At 40.3% G+C, this 17,985-nt stretch overlaps 1 protein-coding gene across 17 annotated transcripts in view; it reads right to left on the reverse strand.

Moving 5' to 3' along the window:
• Window positions 1-17,985, reverse strand: part of Aak1 (AP2 associated kinase 1) — a 225,578-nt gene that overhangs the window by 86,370 nt on the left and 121,223 nt on the right. For all 17 annotated transcript variants that reach the window (XM_045153151.1, XM_045153149.1, XM_045153148.1 and 14 more), the window contains 2 exons: window positions 6,998-7,106; window positions 5,038-5,180 (listed from right to left, as the gene is read on the reverse strand). In XM_045153151.1, the coding sequence (XP_045009086.1) occupies window positions 5,038-5,180; window positions 6,998-7,106 (252 nt within the window). The remainder of the gene's footprint in view (window positions 1-5,037; window positions 5,181-6,997; window positions 7,107-17,985) is intronic.

Genomic DNA, 17,985 nt, shown 5'->3' on the forward strand with positions numbered 1-17,985 from the left:
AGGTAAAGGCTGATTTAGGAGATCTTCCTAGATCTGATACATAATTTGCAATAATAACCTTTATCTTTTTACACAGGATAAAGATTAAAATTGAGAGGAAGTAATCAAAGGGTTAAAATAACATGTTTGAGGAGACATTTTCCACAATACAGTACTTCTGTTATGGTTAATTTCAGAACATGGGACCACTGTTGGCTCAAGTCCTGTATGAGATTGGAAAAACAGACCACGCATGTGGTTGGCAGGACAGGAGGGGTTCTTTTTTTACAGTGGTTGGGAGAGCATCTTTTCTCAATTGAGCCTGTGAAAAAAGCAGACCCTCACTCAGTTCCACAGCAGACAATGTTTTCTTTACTTCAGAGAGGAAGAACTACGGCTTATAGAGGCCAAGTAATCTGAGACAAAAGCCAGCCACAGAGCATAGGCAGAAAGGATTGGGGGAGAACATGCCACCTCAGGTACTGGGAAAAGAGGGTCCCCAAAAAGCCAAAAACCCCGGGAGACTAAGAAAGGGACTGACAGTGCCTTTTGTATTTAGTAATAAGGAGGAAGCCTCCTATACTCTTACATTGCTGTGGCCATTGCCCACATGGTTGTACAGTCAGAGAGCAATATGAACTCTTATTTTATTTTTATTTTTTATTTTTTGTTTTTTTTTTGAGGTAGGGTCTCACTCTGGTCCAGGCTGACCTGGAATTAACTATGTAGTCTCAGGGTGGCCTCGAACTCATGGCAATACTCCTACATCTGCCTCCCAAGTGCTGGAATTAAAGGCGTGCGCCACCATGCCCAGCGAGCAATATGAACTCTTATGCTATATAGTGCACTAAAATATATTGTCACTCATAGATGTGCATAATTCTTTTTATTTATTTATTTATTTATTTATTTATTTATTTATTTATTTTGAGGTAGGGTCTCACTTTAGTTCAGGCTGACCTGGAATTCACTATGTAGTCTCAGGATGGCCTCGAAATCATGGTGATCCTTCTACCTCTGCCTCCCAAGTGCTGGGATTAAAGGCATGTGCCACCATGCCCGGCTGATGTGCACAATAAAATTTTTATGAGTCACTTAAAATATATTATTAAAACATAGACTCTAACCCCATTTGACATGGGAGAGAATGAAGGTACCGAGAAGTCCAGTATCACAAGGATCATAAATGCAATGCCCATTAGCCACCCTTCTTCCCCATTTTAGTGTCATTTACAAGCTCTTCTCCAGACAGGACAGCAGAGATAGAGAACCAATCTTTAACTTTTGTTATGGCTTCTGATTTAGAGATGTGCTATAGTTTGGATCTAGAATGTCCTTCAAAGGTCCATGTGCTAAAGGCATGGCCCAGCCTTCCTGGTATTACTGGGAGGGGGGACTTTAAGAGAAGGTCTTTAACTCATTGGGGGAGAGTTGTGGGACCCTCATCCCTTAGTCTTCTCTTTTTCATTCCGTGGCCATGAGGCCATTGATTCTGGTTTGTCACACACTTCTGCCACTATGAGCTGTCTTGCCATTTGCCAAAACACAGCAGGGCCAATCATTATCTGTGGACTAGAGACTCTAATATTGTAAATAAAAAGAAACAAAAACAAAAAAAACCTTTTCTCTTTGTAGTGTGATTAACTCAGGTATTTGTGACAGTAATGGAAAGCTGGCTAACACATGTGCTTCTGGATTTTAACCAACGAATTTCACTCAATTTGAGTACAACTAGGAATACAGTATCAATATTACTCAGGGCAGTGGCCTGTAGTCATACAAGCCTGGTCTGCAACTGGCTATGCACCCTCTTACCTACCTCTTCATCTCTGCTGTCTGCCTGGAATGGTCTTTATCTCCTCTATGATCAATCATAGCCCAGCAATCCTTCAAAATTTCATTTTTTCCCCCAGAAAATCTCAAACATCATTACCTCTTCCCAATACCTGCTTATTTAATTATGACACTTGTTCTTCTGTTTATTACTTTTTTTTTTTTTTGAGGTAGGGTCTCACTCTATCTCAGAATGACCTGGAATTCACTATGTAGTCTCAGAGTGGCCTCGAACTCATGGTGATCCTCCTACCTCTGCCTCCTGAGTGCTGGGATTAAATACATGCACTACTATGCCTGGTTTTATTTTATTTTATTTTTGTGAGACAGGGTCTCACTCTAGCCCAGCTTAGCTGGAACTCACTCTGTAGCCCAGGCTGTTATTGAACTCATAATGATCCTCCTACCTCAGCCACCATTCCTGCTATTTATACTTTCTTATACAGAGTTTTATATTTCATCTCTTCCATTTTATTTTGTTATCAACCACTGATAATACTTTAAATATCTTGATGGAAGGAACCCTTATTTATTTATTTATTTTGTTTTTTTGAGGTAGGGTCTCACTCTAGCCCAGGCTGATCTGGAATTCACTATGTAGTTTCAGGGTGATCTTGAACTCAGAGCAATCCTATCTCTGCTTCCTGAGTGCTGGGATTAAAGGCATGCACCACCATGCCCAGCTCGGAAGGAACCGTATTTTATCTGTGCCACCCCCACAGAATTAAATACTTGTACTAAATTCATAAGTTAATTCTCCTCAGATAAAGGGTTCATGAAGAAGGCTATCTAAAGCTTAGAGGCAGCTGCCTACTTTCCTGTAAGCTAACTGCCTTAGCATAGGAATGCCAGTATAAACCATTGCACACCCATCAGGACAGCCAAAATAAAATAAGACAGTAACAAGTGTCAGGAAGTGTGGACAGAAATTGGGACCAGATGTAAAACAGTATAGTCACTTTGAAAAATAGTTTGAAGAGTTCTCATAAAACTAAAACATACGAGTTGTCAAATAGTATGTCAATTCTATCCTAGGTATTTATACCTAAAAGAACTCAAAAGAGCCATAGGTGCATGCCTGTAATCCAAACACCTGCTGAAGAGGAAGGATCGTGAGCTTGAGGTCAGCTAAGGCTACATGGTGAGGCCCTATTTCTAAACACTGTCTATGTATAAAAACTCCTCAAAACATAGCTATGATACCAACAACTAGTGCATGAATGTTCATAGCTGCATTACTCATGTAACAGTCAAAAAGTGAAGAACACTTATATGGCCATCACTGAATTAATGAATAAACAAAATGTGGCATCTCTATGTAATAGAATGTTATGCAGCTATGAAGAACTAATCCATACTACAATATAAGTAAGCATGTTTTTACAACTACTTATGATGCACAAGGTGGTGCATGCATCTGGAGTTTGTTTGCAGTGGCTGGAGGCACTGGTGCACCCATTCTCTATTTGCCTCTTTCTGCTTCTTTCTCTCTCTCTAAATATTAAAAAAAAAAGCTAGGTGAAATAATTTAGACCTAAGAGGTCAGAGGTTGTGGACAAAAGTATATAGAAACAGAAAGTTGATTGGAGTAGCCTAGGGCACAGGTGAGGGGAATGAGAAGAAACTATTGGTGGATACAAATTTTCTTTGGGAGATGATAAAATGTCCTAGAATTAAATAGCGGTGACAGTTTGTATACCCTTGTAAACACAGTAAAAACTGCTGAAAAAAGGTGAATTTTGGGTTGGAGAGATGGCTTAGTGGTTAAGGTGCTTGCCTGTCAAGCCTAATTACCCAGGTTCAATTCCCCAGTGCCCACATAAGCCAGATGCACAAAGTGGCATATGCATCTGGGGTTCCTTTGCAGTGGTCAGAGGCCCTGACACACCCATTCTCAATACCTGTTTCTCTCTCTTTCTCTCAAATAAATAATAAAAAATTTTAAAACAGTAAATTTTATTGTATGTGATTATTAAAAAATGGAACAAAAGAAAATAAATGTAAGCATGTTGCTATGTTCCTCAAATTTCTGCATATAAAAACCCATCTAGGTTGCTACTAATATAATGAGTCCTTTGGGTTCTCTAACATTATCACCAAGCTTCTAGCCTAACCAATGTAGTATGGACAGAAAAGGTCTTCATGTAACAAGCTCAGGAGGGAACACTGATGCAAGTGATTAGCCATCAAGTATGCTCCTCAAAACACACACATAATGAAAACAAACTGTAATTTAGAATTAAAGAGTTGGGCTCAAATTTTGAGACTATTGTTTCCCGGCTCTATGGCCTTAGGCAAATCACATAACCTCTCTGTTACATAATTTTCTGAACTGTACACTGTGATGAAGCATGTTTAATAAGACTGGCAAGGTGCAGAAGAATACATTGCACACACTTATGCTCAATGAAGATTAAGCTCAACTCTAACCAAGTGCCAATTCCATCCAACAAACAGTCAAATGACCATGATATCAAAAGCACACAGCAGGTGATGATGATCAGGATGAGTTATAAAATAATCAATGATTTTTTTAAATATGAAAGAGTGTTGAGGATATAGCTCACTGGCACAGAATATGCAAGGCCCTGGGTTCAATCCTTAGCACTTCAAAAGTAAATTAACTAGGCCGGGCGTGGTGGTGTACACCTTTAGTCCCAGCACTTGGGAGGCAGAAGTAGGAGGATCGCTTTGAGTTCAAGGTCACCCTGAGACTACATAGTGAATTCCAGGTCAGCCTGGGCTACAGTGAGACCCTACCTCAAAAAACCCAAAACACAAACCCCCAAAAACAAAAAGTAAATTATCTAATTAACTAACTTTAAATAGCACCATTATTTACAAGCTATTGAAATAATTTCTGACCGTTTCTTGGGGCTAGGCAGATGGCATAGCAATTAAAGTTTCTTTCTCTGCCACAAACAATCAGAGACCCGATTTCAAAGAAGGCTGAATGACAGGACAGACACTACAAGGTTGTCCTCTGACCTCTACTTGTGTGGACAGAAACACATACAAAATGCAAAAAATTAGGAAACATAAAAACAACTTCTAAAGGCTACTTATGGTACAAAGTTGACACCTGCACTGTACTTTTCTTTGTATTTTTCTCTCCTTAAAATGTAAGCTTAAACTTGTGTCTTAAATTTCTCCTGGCAGTACTCCACCCCCGGAACAGACAAACGCTTGGCAAAAATACACAGAGTGAAACAACTGGTTTGTTACCTTCAGGTCCCGATGGATAATAGGAGTTTTACACTGATGCAGGCGGGCCACGGCCTCACAGGTGTCACAGAATATCTGCAGCACTTCATTTTCTGTAAAGCCCGTTTGCAGGCGCTGGTTCATAAGGTTAACCACTTGGCCTCCTGAGAGAAAGACCGGGCAAGGGGAGGTTGTTAGCAAGCACACTTGTAGCTTACACTAAGGTGATGAATAACCATAGGAGAAGTAAACTGGACTAAGTAACATAGCTGATCACTAGCCAAGCCAAGCCAAGACTAAACCCCAGGGGCCTCAAGTCCCCATTTGGGATTTGTTTTCTTACCATCCAATGCTTCTTTTAATGCATCAAAAACAGATTCTTGTGTTTTGTTTTTTCCCTCTTTTTCAAGGTAGGGTCTCATTTTAAGCCCAGGCTGACCTGGAACTCACTCTGTAGTTCCAGGATGGCCTTGAACTCATGGTGATCCTACCTTTGCCTCCTCAGTGTTAGGATTAAAGGCATGAGCCACTATGGCTAAAAACAGATACTTTATAAAGTGCACAGAGGTGAACTGCACTCATTTTATTTTGGGGGACTGGAAGTAGAACTGACATTATGGTCTTGCTATTGTTGCCTAGGTATGATATCCCTGTGGTTTATGAGATGAGGTCATAGCCCCAAAACTGCCTTGTAGCAGGAATCAGATGGTACAACAGACCAAGGGAACAGGAAGATGGCACTGAAGCCTGCACTTTGAAAAAGCATGGTCTCTCTGGCTTCACCACTTATTGTTTGACCTATGGAAACACTAACAACATTTTCTATCCAGGATCAAAAGACTGGTGACCTCTCTTTCAAAATTATCCAGATCCTGTGTCCTGTCCCATCTGCTACCTACACATGGTCCTGTTCTCAAAGCAATTATTAGGAGGGAACTAACAGTCAAATTCAAATTTGGAAGTATTTTACAAAACCAGGTTAATAAATAGCTGAAATTACTGGTAAATATCACACTTGGGGGATAGGAAACTACACTCTGTACAGTATCTTTGAAGGCAGAAAAATGTTTAGCAGAACTAAGGGCAACTATAAAACAGAGTAACAAATAGTAAGACACAGTCCCAAGTTTTTGGTGGAAGTTATGTAAGACCAGAAAACCAAACCTCCAAATGCTGGATGTATGGGATGTAGTTAATACATCAGTTAAGATGAGTCTGAATATCTTTGTATTGCAGACTGGATTTCTCACAGTAAATGTGTGAAACAACTATTGAACTCTATGTTAAAAGCACTGTTACTTGAGTGTAGTCTTACTACAAATTTTAGCTATAGAGCAAAGACAGGAGGGCTACTTCTAGCATACCAAAAAAAAAAAAAAAAAGGTCTTCCTTCCTATGTCATAAGTATAGTGAGACTCAATAGATGGCTTAGTGGTTAAGGCATTTTCCTGCAAAGCCAAAGAACCTTGGTTCGATTCCCCAGGACCCACATAAGCCAGATGCATAAGGTGGCACATGAGTCTAGTTTGTTTGCAGGGGCCGACCCTGGCATTTCCATTCTTTCTCTCTCCCTATTTCTTTCTCTCATAAATAAATAAATATTTAAGTATAGTGGTGTGAGAAGGCAGTGAAGCCAGGGAAGCTGTGTTTTATTATGTTCCTTCATTTTTTGTTTTAAAGCAGCACCAAAACCATATTCATTCTCATTTTCAAATGGTCTCATTAACAGACACAACCAAATCTTTTTACATGTAACAAACATGGGGGTTTGGCATTACCCATTAATTTCAATGGTACCATCACTCCTTGCCATTATGAGAATAACCAAGAGTTGACAGTAGACTGCATTTTAAAAATTTTCTTAGATTTTCCACCTAAAACCCTAACCTTTAGGGTGAATGCACTTTAAGTAAAATGATCCATATGCCTTGAACCATGAAAATGGTAGAGAACGATGCTTCAGCTGAGCCCATATACATACCTCTACAGAAGTCCATGAGAATAAGAACTTCCCACACATCCCCGCTGCTCACATTGTTGATACTAGAATCAATGTAGCCCACAATGTTCTTGTGCCCTGACAGGTCCCTCTGTGAACAAGAGTGGAGAAACAAATTTTCATTCCCAGACACCAGTAGGAACAGAATTATCCAGTTGCTTTCATTAGCGTAGGTGATTATTTAAATACAGAGACAACACTAACAGCGTGGACAGGTAAGAGTAAGGAACCATTAAGAACAGCTTTTTAGTGTTCTCTAAGATGTCCAACAGCAATTTCATCGTCCTACTGAGCCAGAGCACTTTTTAGAAACTAAGTTCTAAAAGAAAATGCACATAGAATGCCCATTTGCTCAGGTCCTTGGTGTTCCGTGTAAAACAGAGATAAAGACCCCTATAATATCTATAATATCTAAAAACACTGCAGAAGAATTAAGAGGAAAGAGGAGACAGAGAAGAAGACAGACAGACACACACACACACACACACACACACTGATTATGAGAATATGGGTGCACTGGGGCCTCTTGCTGCTGATGCTGGAAAAAAAAAAAAAAACCTCCAGATGCATGTGCTGCTTTCTGCAGTACTGGGGAATTGATCCCAGGCTTGCAGGCTTTGCCAGCAAGTACCTTTTACCATTTAGCCATCCCCTCAGCCCCTAAATATGTAAAATTTAATACATTTAAAAAAGAATCAGCTTGATATTCTGGCACATGACTTTAATAACAGTACTTAAGAGGTGGAAGTATGGAGATCAGGAGTTCAAGGTCATCCTTGGCTACATTTTGAATACGAGCCAGTCTGAGTTACATGAGACCCTGTTCTGAAAAAGAGGGGAGAAATAAAAGGGAAGGAAAAGTAAGATTAGTTGGGAAGAAGTTCAGTGGCAATTGAAGGGGGATAAGAGAGGGAAATGGGAGGGGTGAATATGATCAAAATACATTATATACATGTATGAAATTATCAAAAATAAAAGTAATATTTTAATAAAGAGGGAGAGAGGCTCTTAAGGCCTCAACCTTCCCTGAGGTCTGTAGGCAGTTGGTTGTTGGAGGGAGAGACATTTTTTACAATGACGTAGTCACTGTTAAATTGTAAATACTTCTTTTACCTATATTCCTGCAAGCAACCCTAACTCATTGGGTCACTGAAAACAAAAACAGATACAAAGAACTACAAAAGCAGAAGCTGGACTTATTGGAAAGAAAAAAAGGCAATCAGTGGGAATGGGAAAGACAAAGAGGGCAATGGTGGGTGACATAATCATCAAAATACATTAAATACATGCATGAAAATGTCACAATGAAATCCATTATTATTTATAATTAATGTATGCTAATAAAAAAGAGGTTTTTTGAGGTAGGGTCTCACTCTAGCTCTAGCTCAGGCTGATCTGGAATTTACTATGGAGTCGCAGGGTAGCCTCAAACTCATGGTGACCCTCCTACCTCTGCTAGGATTAAAGTCATGTGCCACCACGCCTAGCTCAAAAAAAAGAGTTCTTAAAGCTGGGCGTAGTGGCACACATCTTTAATCCCAGCACTTGGGAGGCAGAGGTAGGAGGACTGCTGTGAGTTCAAGGCTACCCTGAGACTCCACAGTGAATTCCAGGTCAGCCTGGGCTACAGTAAAACCCTACCTTGGGGGGCTGGGGGGGAAAGAATTCTTAAAAAAAATTGATGTTCTGGATTATAAGGGCCAAAGTGAATAATATGACATTTTTTGAGTGAATGGAGAGAGCTTTACAACCTGCACCATGAAAAGAGAGTCAGAGTTGTTTGTAAAGCAATGCTCAAACAAATGACTCACAACCATGGGGTTTTATTCACAGTCTCTATATATTCATACAGGAAAGCACTTCAGAGGTGAGCATATTCTGAGCATGCTACCATTTGACTTTTCAGTTTTAGAGTGTTTATCTCCCTTTAGAAAATACATGAAAAGAAAAAACAGTCTTGCAAGTCTTGAAGGGACCACAATGTTATCCAGATCCAAGCATTTTACTTATAATTAAGCCTTTTAAGACAACCAACTGGGGTAAAAAATGGGGCATCAGCTGGACTGTGTGGGACCTCTTAGGGCTGTGTGGGGAATTTCATTCCTCCAAGTAACTACTGAGCATCACATACATGTCAGGGTTCCCTTTCACATTCAGAACTATCTTAAACCTTGGTATAATAACTTCAAGGCCACAGAAGCAGATCTCTGTAATGATGGTGTTGAAATCTAGTTATTAAGAACCAAGTTGGGAAAGCTGGATGTGGTGATGCATACCTTTAATCCCAGCATACGGGAGGCAGAGGTAGGAAGACTGCCATGAGTTAGAGGCCAGCCTGAGACTACCTGGAGAATCTGGGCTATAGCAAGACTCTACCTGAAAAAAACAAACAAACAAACAACAACAACAACCCCCCCCCCAAAAAACACCAAAGCCTAAGTAGGGGAAAGAAAAATGTGAGTATTATGACTTTATACAAAAACAGTGTAAGATTTTTTACTTTTCATTTGTGTATATATGTTTGTGTGTGGGCATACACATGCCAAGGCACATGTGTGATCAAAGGACAACCTTGGGATGTTAGTTCTCTCTTTCTACCTTCTTTGAGATAGGATCTCTCATTGTCTTTTATTGCTGCTGGGAAGGCCAGTCTAGCTGGCCCATTAACTTCAGGATTTTCCTAGCTCCACTTCCTACAGCCATAGTCACGTTGGGATTACAGATGTGCACCTTTGTGTAAGCTTCACATGGACATGGGTGGATTGGACTTGGGTAAGCAATGCAAGTGCTTTTACCCTCTGGGTAATCTCCCCAGCCACCAGAATATTTTTTAAATTGGTTTAAATGCATTTTTGTGTATCCAAGTGCACTGAGTATGGGTATAAGTTGTACATGTGGAGGTCTGAGGACAACCTCAGGTGTTATTTCTCAGGAATATCACCTACCTTTTATGAAATGGGGTCTTTCATTGGCCGGCAGCTTGCCAATTAGGCTAGACTGGATGGCTGGTGAGCCCCAGGGATCGGCCTAGTTCCCCAGTAGGGATGATGTGTGTGCCAGCAAGCCTAGCATCTTTACATGAGTTCTGGGGATTTAACTGAGGTCCTCATGTGTGTGAGACAAGCACTTTACCAACTGAACTATCTCCAAGGCCCTAAAAATTGTGTGATGTTGTGCGTGGATGTGTGTGCAGATATGTGGGTTCAATGCACATACATTGAGGCCTCCTCCATTGCTCTTCTGCCTTATCCCCTGAATCAGAGTCTCTTACTAAATGTGGAGCTAACCATGAACTCCAGCGATCCTCCTATGTCAACTCCCAAAAGCAATGGGGTTATAGGCACGTGCAGTTTTCTTTTGACTATATAGTTCAGGTGTTTTTTGCTGGACCTTGGGCATGCTTTTTTTGTTTGTTTGTTTGTTTTTAAATGTGGGTGCTAGGGATTGAACTCTGATCCTCATGCTTGTCTAGCAAGTGTCTTTACCCACTAGGCTATCTCTCCAGGTCTCAAAATTAGTTTTATTAAATTGTTTTACTTTTGTTTATAAAAGCTTAAGGGGAATGGCCTTAATATTCATGACTTCACAGAGGCTGATACTATGTACATAAGACCTGCATAATAGGAGGGGAAAAATGATTACATCAAAACAGAAGAGATACTAGTAAGAAAGAAGAAGGGATTCAATGGAGGTGGGATTTGGAGGGGAAAAGGGAAAATGGGAAGGGATTATGATCATGGTATGTTGTCAATATTTACAGATGTTGTCAATAAAAAGTTTTAAAAAAGAGTTAAATGAGGCTAGAGAGATGGCTTTAGCCATTAAGCGCTTGCCTGTGAAGCCTAAGGACCCCAGTTTGAGGCTCAATTCCCCAGAACCCACGTTAGCCAGATGCATAAGGGGGCGCACATGTCTGGAGTGTGTTTGCAGTGGCTGGAGGCACTGGCATGTCCATTCTCTCTCTCTCCTTCTTTCTCTCTGTGTCTGTCACTCTCAAATAAATAAATAAAAAATAAACAAATTTAAAAAATGAATGAAATGAGGTGACTAGAGAAATAAACCTATGGAGGAGGAGTATAAAACACATACTACGTGCGTTTACTTCTAGAACTTGGGTTCTGGAATGTGCCATCACTCAGGAGGACAACAGAATTGCTACTGCAAACCTCAGAAATCAGTGAAAACCTGCTGTTGACAGTTTGAGCCATGAAATGAGAAACTACTGCCATCCTGAGTTATGTGTAGGGGCACGCCTGTGATCTTAGAATGCAGGAGGACTGGGAGTTCAAGGCAGTGTTGGGTAGACTGAGCTACACATTAAGACCCTATCTCAAGCAAAGCCAACAACTAGGGATGGATGATAGCTTGGTGGTGCACCACTTGCCCAGCATGCCCAAGGTCAAACTTTTAACCCAGACCCTACATAAATACCAAATTTATCAGGGGTCCTAATCAGTGATACTTGTAGCACAGAACAAGGTTCTATCCTTCCTAGCCTCAAAATTCTTGCCTCAGAATTCTTAATTTAGAATTTTAAGACCTTATAAGAAAACTGAGGACTCAATTCCTAAATATACTTATGAAAACCTTAATATTTATGCTCATAAAACAAAGATGGTATCCGAAACAGCATGTCAGTAGCATGTCACAATTTCCAAAAAGAGAAAACAAGCACTTTTGCTCAGGTCATCCCTTCCTTGGAATTTTAGCCCGATACCTACAAGTTCCTCATTCAGATTGCTTGTAACTGTACAAACTACATTTCCAAAGAAGTGCCTTTGCCTGTTTTGACTCTGCCCATATACAATGTTTTCTCATTTCATAACTTGGTACAGTTGTTGCTACTTCTGGAAGCATGATTCTGGGGACTCTATTAATCAAATTTTACCTTCTTAAAGACCAGGGAAATAATTTATTAGGTTTGGAAATCTTATTTGTCTATCTGAGGCTTTACTCATTCCTCCTTATATATCTCCATAATCCTAGGTTTTCTTTATGACTCTTTTCAAGGACAGTTATTCACAGGTAAAAGTATCAACTCTAATGTCGCAATAAAAGAAAATGACACCTGGGCTGGCCCTAGAGTTCTAGTGGAGGCTTTTTGGGCTTCTGCTACCTAAGAACTACTAGACATTTCTCTTTCTCTACACTTAACAGCTAAGCCATCTCTCCAACACCCATTTATATTCATTTTAAACATTATTTATTTGTAAAGCTGGAGAGATGGCTCAGCAGTTAAGGCATTTGCTCAGAAGCCTAAGAACCCAGATTTGATTCCCCAGTACCCACATAATCCAGATGCACAAGGTAGTGCATGCATCTGGAGTTAGTTTGCAGTGGATACAGGCCCTGATGAGCCCATTTTCCTCTCTTTCTCTCTGCCTCTTTCTATCTCTCAAATAAATGGATATATTTTAAAAAATTTGGGTATGTGTATATGCACCCATGTGTGCATGGCACAACACACATGTGGAGGTCAGAGAACACTTTCGAGGTATTTGTGTTCCACTTCCTGGCACCCCCAGTTTGTCCTGTTATGTTTTTATCAATTTATCCAAGAGCAGACAAGCTGAGGGAAAAATAATTTCTTCTTTGATAAGAAAACTTGTACATTTAGACTAAGGAGATAGTTCAGTTGGTAAAGTGCTTGCCTCGCATGCAAAAAGCCATGGGTTCAATCACCCACACTGCATAAAATCATGCATGGTGATATATACCTATAATCTGAGTATTTAGAAGATGGAGGCAGGAGGATCAGGAGTTCAAAGTCATCCTCAGTTACAGCAAGTTCTAGGCCAACCTGAGTTACAAAAGAAACAAGAAAATTGCTCATCTATTAGATGCAGTTATGGAATATAAAACAAAGGGAGACTTGGAAATCTGCAAGACATTGAGAAGGTAAACACTGGTCCAAGGAGATGCAACAGCTAATTCCCTAAAGTACAATAGCTATCTTAAAACAGGACAGAAGAGTGAGAAGCAAAGCCACAATGTTCTAAGGTGACCCTGGTGCTGTCTTAATCCACAAATCTGAATCCAGAGTTCCCTGATTCTTTCTTCCTGGAATGGACCCAACTTGGTTAATGGACAGTATTTTTTTTGAAGTAGGAAAGCAAACAAAGCTGGGTGCGGTGGATCACACCTTTAATCCCAGCACTTAGGAGGACTGTAGCGAGTTTGAGGTCACCCTGAGGCTAAATAGTTCAATCACCCACACTGCTAGGCTTAGAGAAAACTCCTAGCAGTCCTCCTACCTCTGCCTCCTGGGTGCTGAGATTAAAGGCGTGTGCCACCACGCCCAGCCCAATAAAAATATTTTTAACTGCTCTCTTTCTCTCTACTTCTTTGTTTTGCTCGGCATCTCAAATAAATAAAAATATTTGAAGAAAGAAAGGGTGGACAGATGGCTTAGCTGTTAAGTAACGTGAGACACTACCTTGAAAAACAAAAACAAACAAAACCACAAAAAAGCAAAAAGAAATTAAAAAAAAAAAGCAAATGAAAAATAGCCTTTGAATAGCACTGACCTTAGAAAAGCAGCTCAGGTAGCTCATGCCTGAGTCCCTACTACATCCTTTCTTTTCTCTTTCTCTTCCTTCCTCCCTCCCTCCCTTCCTTTTGGTAGGAAATGTCTCATTGACAGCTCCTACTGCATCCTTTTGACAAGGTGACTTGAGAATTATGCCATCCACTGTGCCCACAGCCCCTTTGTAGTCAGCCCTCACTGCTGAAGAGCTCTTCCTTGTATCTGGCTGGAATTTTTCACCTCCTGATTTTCTAAACCACGAGTAAACCAGCATTGCCACCCTCTGTAACTCTCTTAGCACAGCTAAAAACTGCTATTGAGAAAACTCCTGGCAGCCACATCACACTGTACATTCATATTGAGTTAATTAACCTTTTTTTTTTTTGAGGTTTAGGAAGATTTTATTATACAGCTTAAGAGAAGGAAAGAAGGCAGAGCTCTTATATTGCAGGAGGGGTACCCAGAAATGGGTATTTTAGCAAAGCAAGCAGGAAGCTCCAGAGTTGGGAGGGGTCCTGACTAGTAAAGCACATGATGACTTGGAGACTTTTTTTATTTTATAGAAATTAGGCTTTCCTGAATTGGGTGAGGGGGAGGATAAGTTGGTCAATTCAGTTCCTACACAGGTGTCCAGGTGTCTATCACTCTTAGTCACATCCTTATGTCTGGTTTCTAGGGAAAAGGAGATAATGCATTCCAGGCCTCCAAGCAAGGTAGAACTAAATCTGTTTCCACTCATACTACTTTTAATTGCTACCTCTCCTGAACTATGCTGGTAAAGTTGGTTTAAATAAAATTAAAACCCAAGTATATGACCTTGCTTTGTTACTCCATTTCATTAGAGTTAATCCACTATTCAATTATAAGGGTCATTCCATCACTTCAGCTAGCTGTTATATTTTCCAACTTTGTATTGACTGCATAATTGATGTTTCTTTTATTTCTTAAATTAATACATGTAAAATAACAGAAAACTAATGGTAAGCTTTCTTTCTTAAAAGCTTCTTCCAGATTCATATCAAACCACTAAAATCTTTATAACTTGTAGCAATTGCACCTACTGAATTTTAAGCCACCAGCCTAGATGCCCCACCTTGCTCACAGATCTCTGGTGAGTGTCTGGTGTAGTCAGCTCCACATTACTGGGATGAACATCTCTTCAGACACAAGCATGTGGGAGGAAGGAATTTATTTCAAGCTTACAGATACAGGGGAAGTTCTATCAATGGTGGAAGAACCTGGCTGCCAATCACAGATTGAAGCAGACAGAAAACCCCAACAGTCAGGCCACAAATGCAAACAGCCAGAGCTCAAAATGCTATCTGCATTCCTTTGGGTTGGAATCAAGATCCTCCCCAAACATGTCCCAGGATCCACCCTCAGTGACACCTCCTCCAGTAGGTTGCTAGAGATAAGCAGGAAGCTTAACCTTAATCAAAAATTTCTGAGGCTATGGGGGACATAAACTCACTTTCAAACCACCAGTGTCCTTATACACAACAGGCCCAAATCCACAAACTTACTACATACTGCAGCTCTTGATCATGAGACTTGCCAAATGAGGATCCAATGCTGATATAACATGGCTAGTACTTTCATTGAACTTGACAGTTTTTGAATCTTTGCTTACTCATTCAACTAACTATAAAAACAGCTTTACATTTTACTTAATTTTGTTTAGTAGATAATATATTAGCCTCCAAATAACACAAAGTATTAGACAATTTCCTACTCTTGAACCTATCCCCTATATAGAACTGCTTTAATTTTCTTCTATCACTCTTGCTTGGGCTCTAGTGGGTTTTCAGGCAAATTCAAACACTGCCTATTACACACACACACACACACACACACACACACACACACACTTTCTTATATAAAATATAGTAACAAAACAACTTTTAAAATAATTTCCTTTAAATTCCTGTCTCATAACAAACCTGAGCTCCCTACTTTCAGAATCTACACCCCGACCCCTTTTCAGAATATGAAAACATTTGCCTGCCATGCATGGTTTGATTAGTCGCTTCTGCTCTAAGCAAGAGCTCAAACATCACCAGTGGTGGCTCAGTGTCCTCATTATCAAGCTCAGTGAGGACATAAATCCAACAGGGTCAGAAGATACAGACACAGAACAGCCCCTACCACATCCTGAGCCACAGATCTTCTCTATCATTATTTTCTCTATTTTAATCTTAAAATAATCTTTTCCTGCCTTCAGGCAAAGGGATGAGAAGTCCCACACTTCCACTGTCCATCAGAACTCGATTTCCTTTGTTCTAGAACACACATCCTAGGTCCACACCTGCCTTTTGAAAAAGTAGATAACATTTGTCAAAATAAAATGTGGTGGTGCATGCCAGTAATTCTTGCACTCAGGGGCTGAGGTAGGAGGACAGTGAGTTCCAGGCCAGGCTAGGCTACAGAGTAGGCCTTGTCTCAGAAATTAATAAAATAATAATAACAAAATGTGAAAGCATTTTAGTGACTCCCTCAATATCTTTGGGAGACATGGCACTAGAAATAAGACTTCTACCTGAGGGGTCTGAGCCTAAGATGGTTACAAACATGTAACACTTCAAATTAAAACATTTAAAAAAAAAACCCCGCTAACACTAATGTTCTATAAACACAAGTTTAATAGCTGAAGTGAATGAACTAATACCCCGAAAATAAAAAATACTACAAGTCATTTAATAAACAGATAAATTATCTGAACAGACTTATAACAATGAAGGAAAGTTTGGATTTAAAACTTCATCTAAAACTACGAGGCACAGATGGATTCAAAGAGATTTCAACCAAATACTTGAAGAATCAGTACTAGCTCCACACAGTCTTTAAAAAAAAAAAAAAAACAGGGCTGGAGAGATGGCTTAGCGGTTAAGCGCTTGCCTGTGGAGCCTAAGGACCCCGGTTCGAGGCTCGGTTCCCCAGGTCCCATGTTAGCCAGATGCACAAGGGGGCGCACGCATCTGGAGTTCGTTTGCAGAGGCTGGAAGCCCTGGCGCGCCCATTCTCTCTCTCTCCCTCTATTTGTCTTTCTCTCTATGTCTGTCGCTCTCAAATAAATAAATAAAAAATGAACAACAACAAAAAAATTTAAAAACAAAAAACAAAAAACAGAAGAGCAAGGGACCCTCCACAATTCAGTCTTAACTCTGATACAAAAATCAGGGGAGGAAAAGAAAACCCAAAACACATCATCTTCCCTAGCGAATGCTGATGTAAAGATCTTTATCTTAGCTGGGCATGGTGGCACACTCCTTTAATCTCAGGAGGCTGAAGTAGGAGGATCCAGTATAAATTCAAGTCCAGGCTAGGCTACAGAGTAAGTTCCAGATCACCCTGGGGTAGAATGAGACTCTGCCTCAAAAAAATCACACACACACATATACGCGCACATGCGCACTCACACACACACACACACATTAATTTTACAACATATAAAATATGACTTATGACCAACCAAAGGATTATTCCAGGGAGGCAAAGCCAACTCAATATTTGAAAAGCCAATCAATACAAACCTCCTCTTCTTTTTTTTTTTTTTGAGGTAGGGTCTCACTCTGGCTCAGGCACCTGGAATTCACTATGTAGTCTCATTTTGGCCTCGAACTCTCAGTGATCCTCCTACCTCTGCCTCCCGAGTGCTGGGATTAAAGGTGTGCGCCACCATGCCCGGCTCTAAACCTCTTCTTTAACAGATTAAATGTGTAGAAAACAATTAGGATAGAGAGAAAATGCACTGATAAAAATATTTTTACTTTAGTTAATGTCTTTTACTAACTCATAAACAAATACTTGTTCTCTGATTTGTTGAAGCAGAAGTCAGACACTTTCCACAATAATGTCCATCAAAGTGGGTATGGTGGTTTGATTCAGGTGTCCCCCATAAACTTAGGTGTTCTGAATGCTAGGTTCCCAGTTCATGGTGATTTGGAAATTAATACCTCCTGGAGAGAGTATATTATTGGGGGCAGGCTTATGGATGTTACAGCCAGTTTCTACTTGCCAGTGTTAGGCACACTTTCCTGTTGTTATTACCTTATGTTTGACAGAGGGGTGATGTTCACCCTTGGCTCATTCTATCATTTCCCCCTGCCATCATGGAGCTTCTCTTCAAGCCTGTCAGCCAAAATAAACCTCTTTTTTTCCACAAGCTGCTCTTGGTCAGGTGATTTCTAGCAGCCATGTGAACCTTACTGCAACAATAAAGGGGCACCAAGGAGTGAGATTGCTGCTAGACACCTGGCTGTGTGGTTTTGGCCTTTTGGAGCTGATTTTAAAGAGAAATGTGAAAGGATTTGAAACCTTGGCCTAAGAGATGCCTTGCAGTGCTGTAAGTACAGCTTGATGGACTATTCTGGACAGAGTTGAAAGGCCTGAATGCAGTAAGAACTATGGACTGTGAGGTTTGGCTTATGAGGGTGAGAAACAGCTT

The sequence above is a fragment of the Jaculus jaculus genome, chromosome 6 (genome assembly GCF_020740685.1).
Source record: "Jaculus jaculus isolate mJacJac1 chromosome 6, mJacJac1.mat.Y.cur, whole genome shotgun sequence".
Taxonomy (NCBI): Eukaryota; Metazoa; Chordata; class Mammalia; order Rodentia; family Dipodidae; genus Jaculus; species Jaculus jaculus.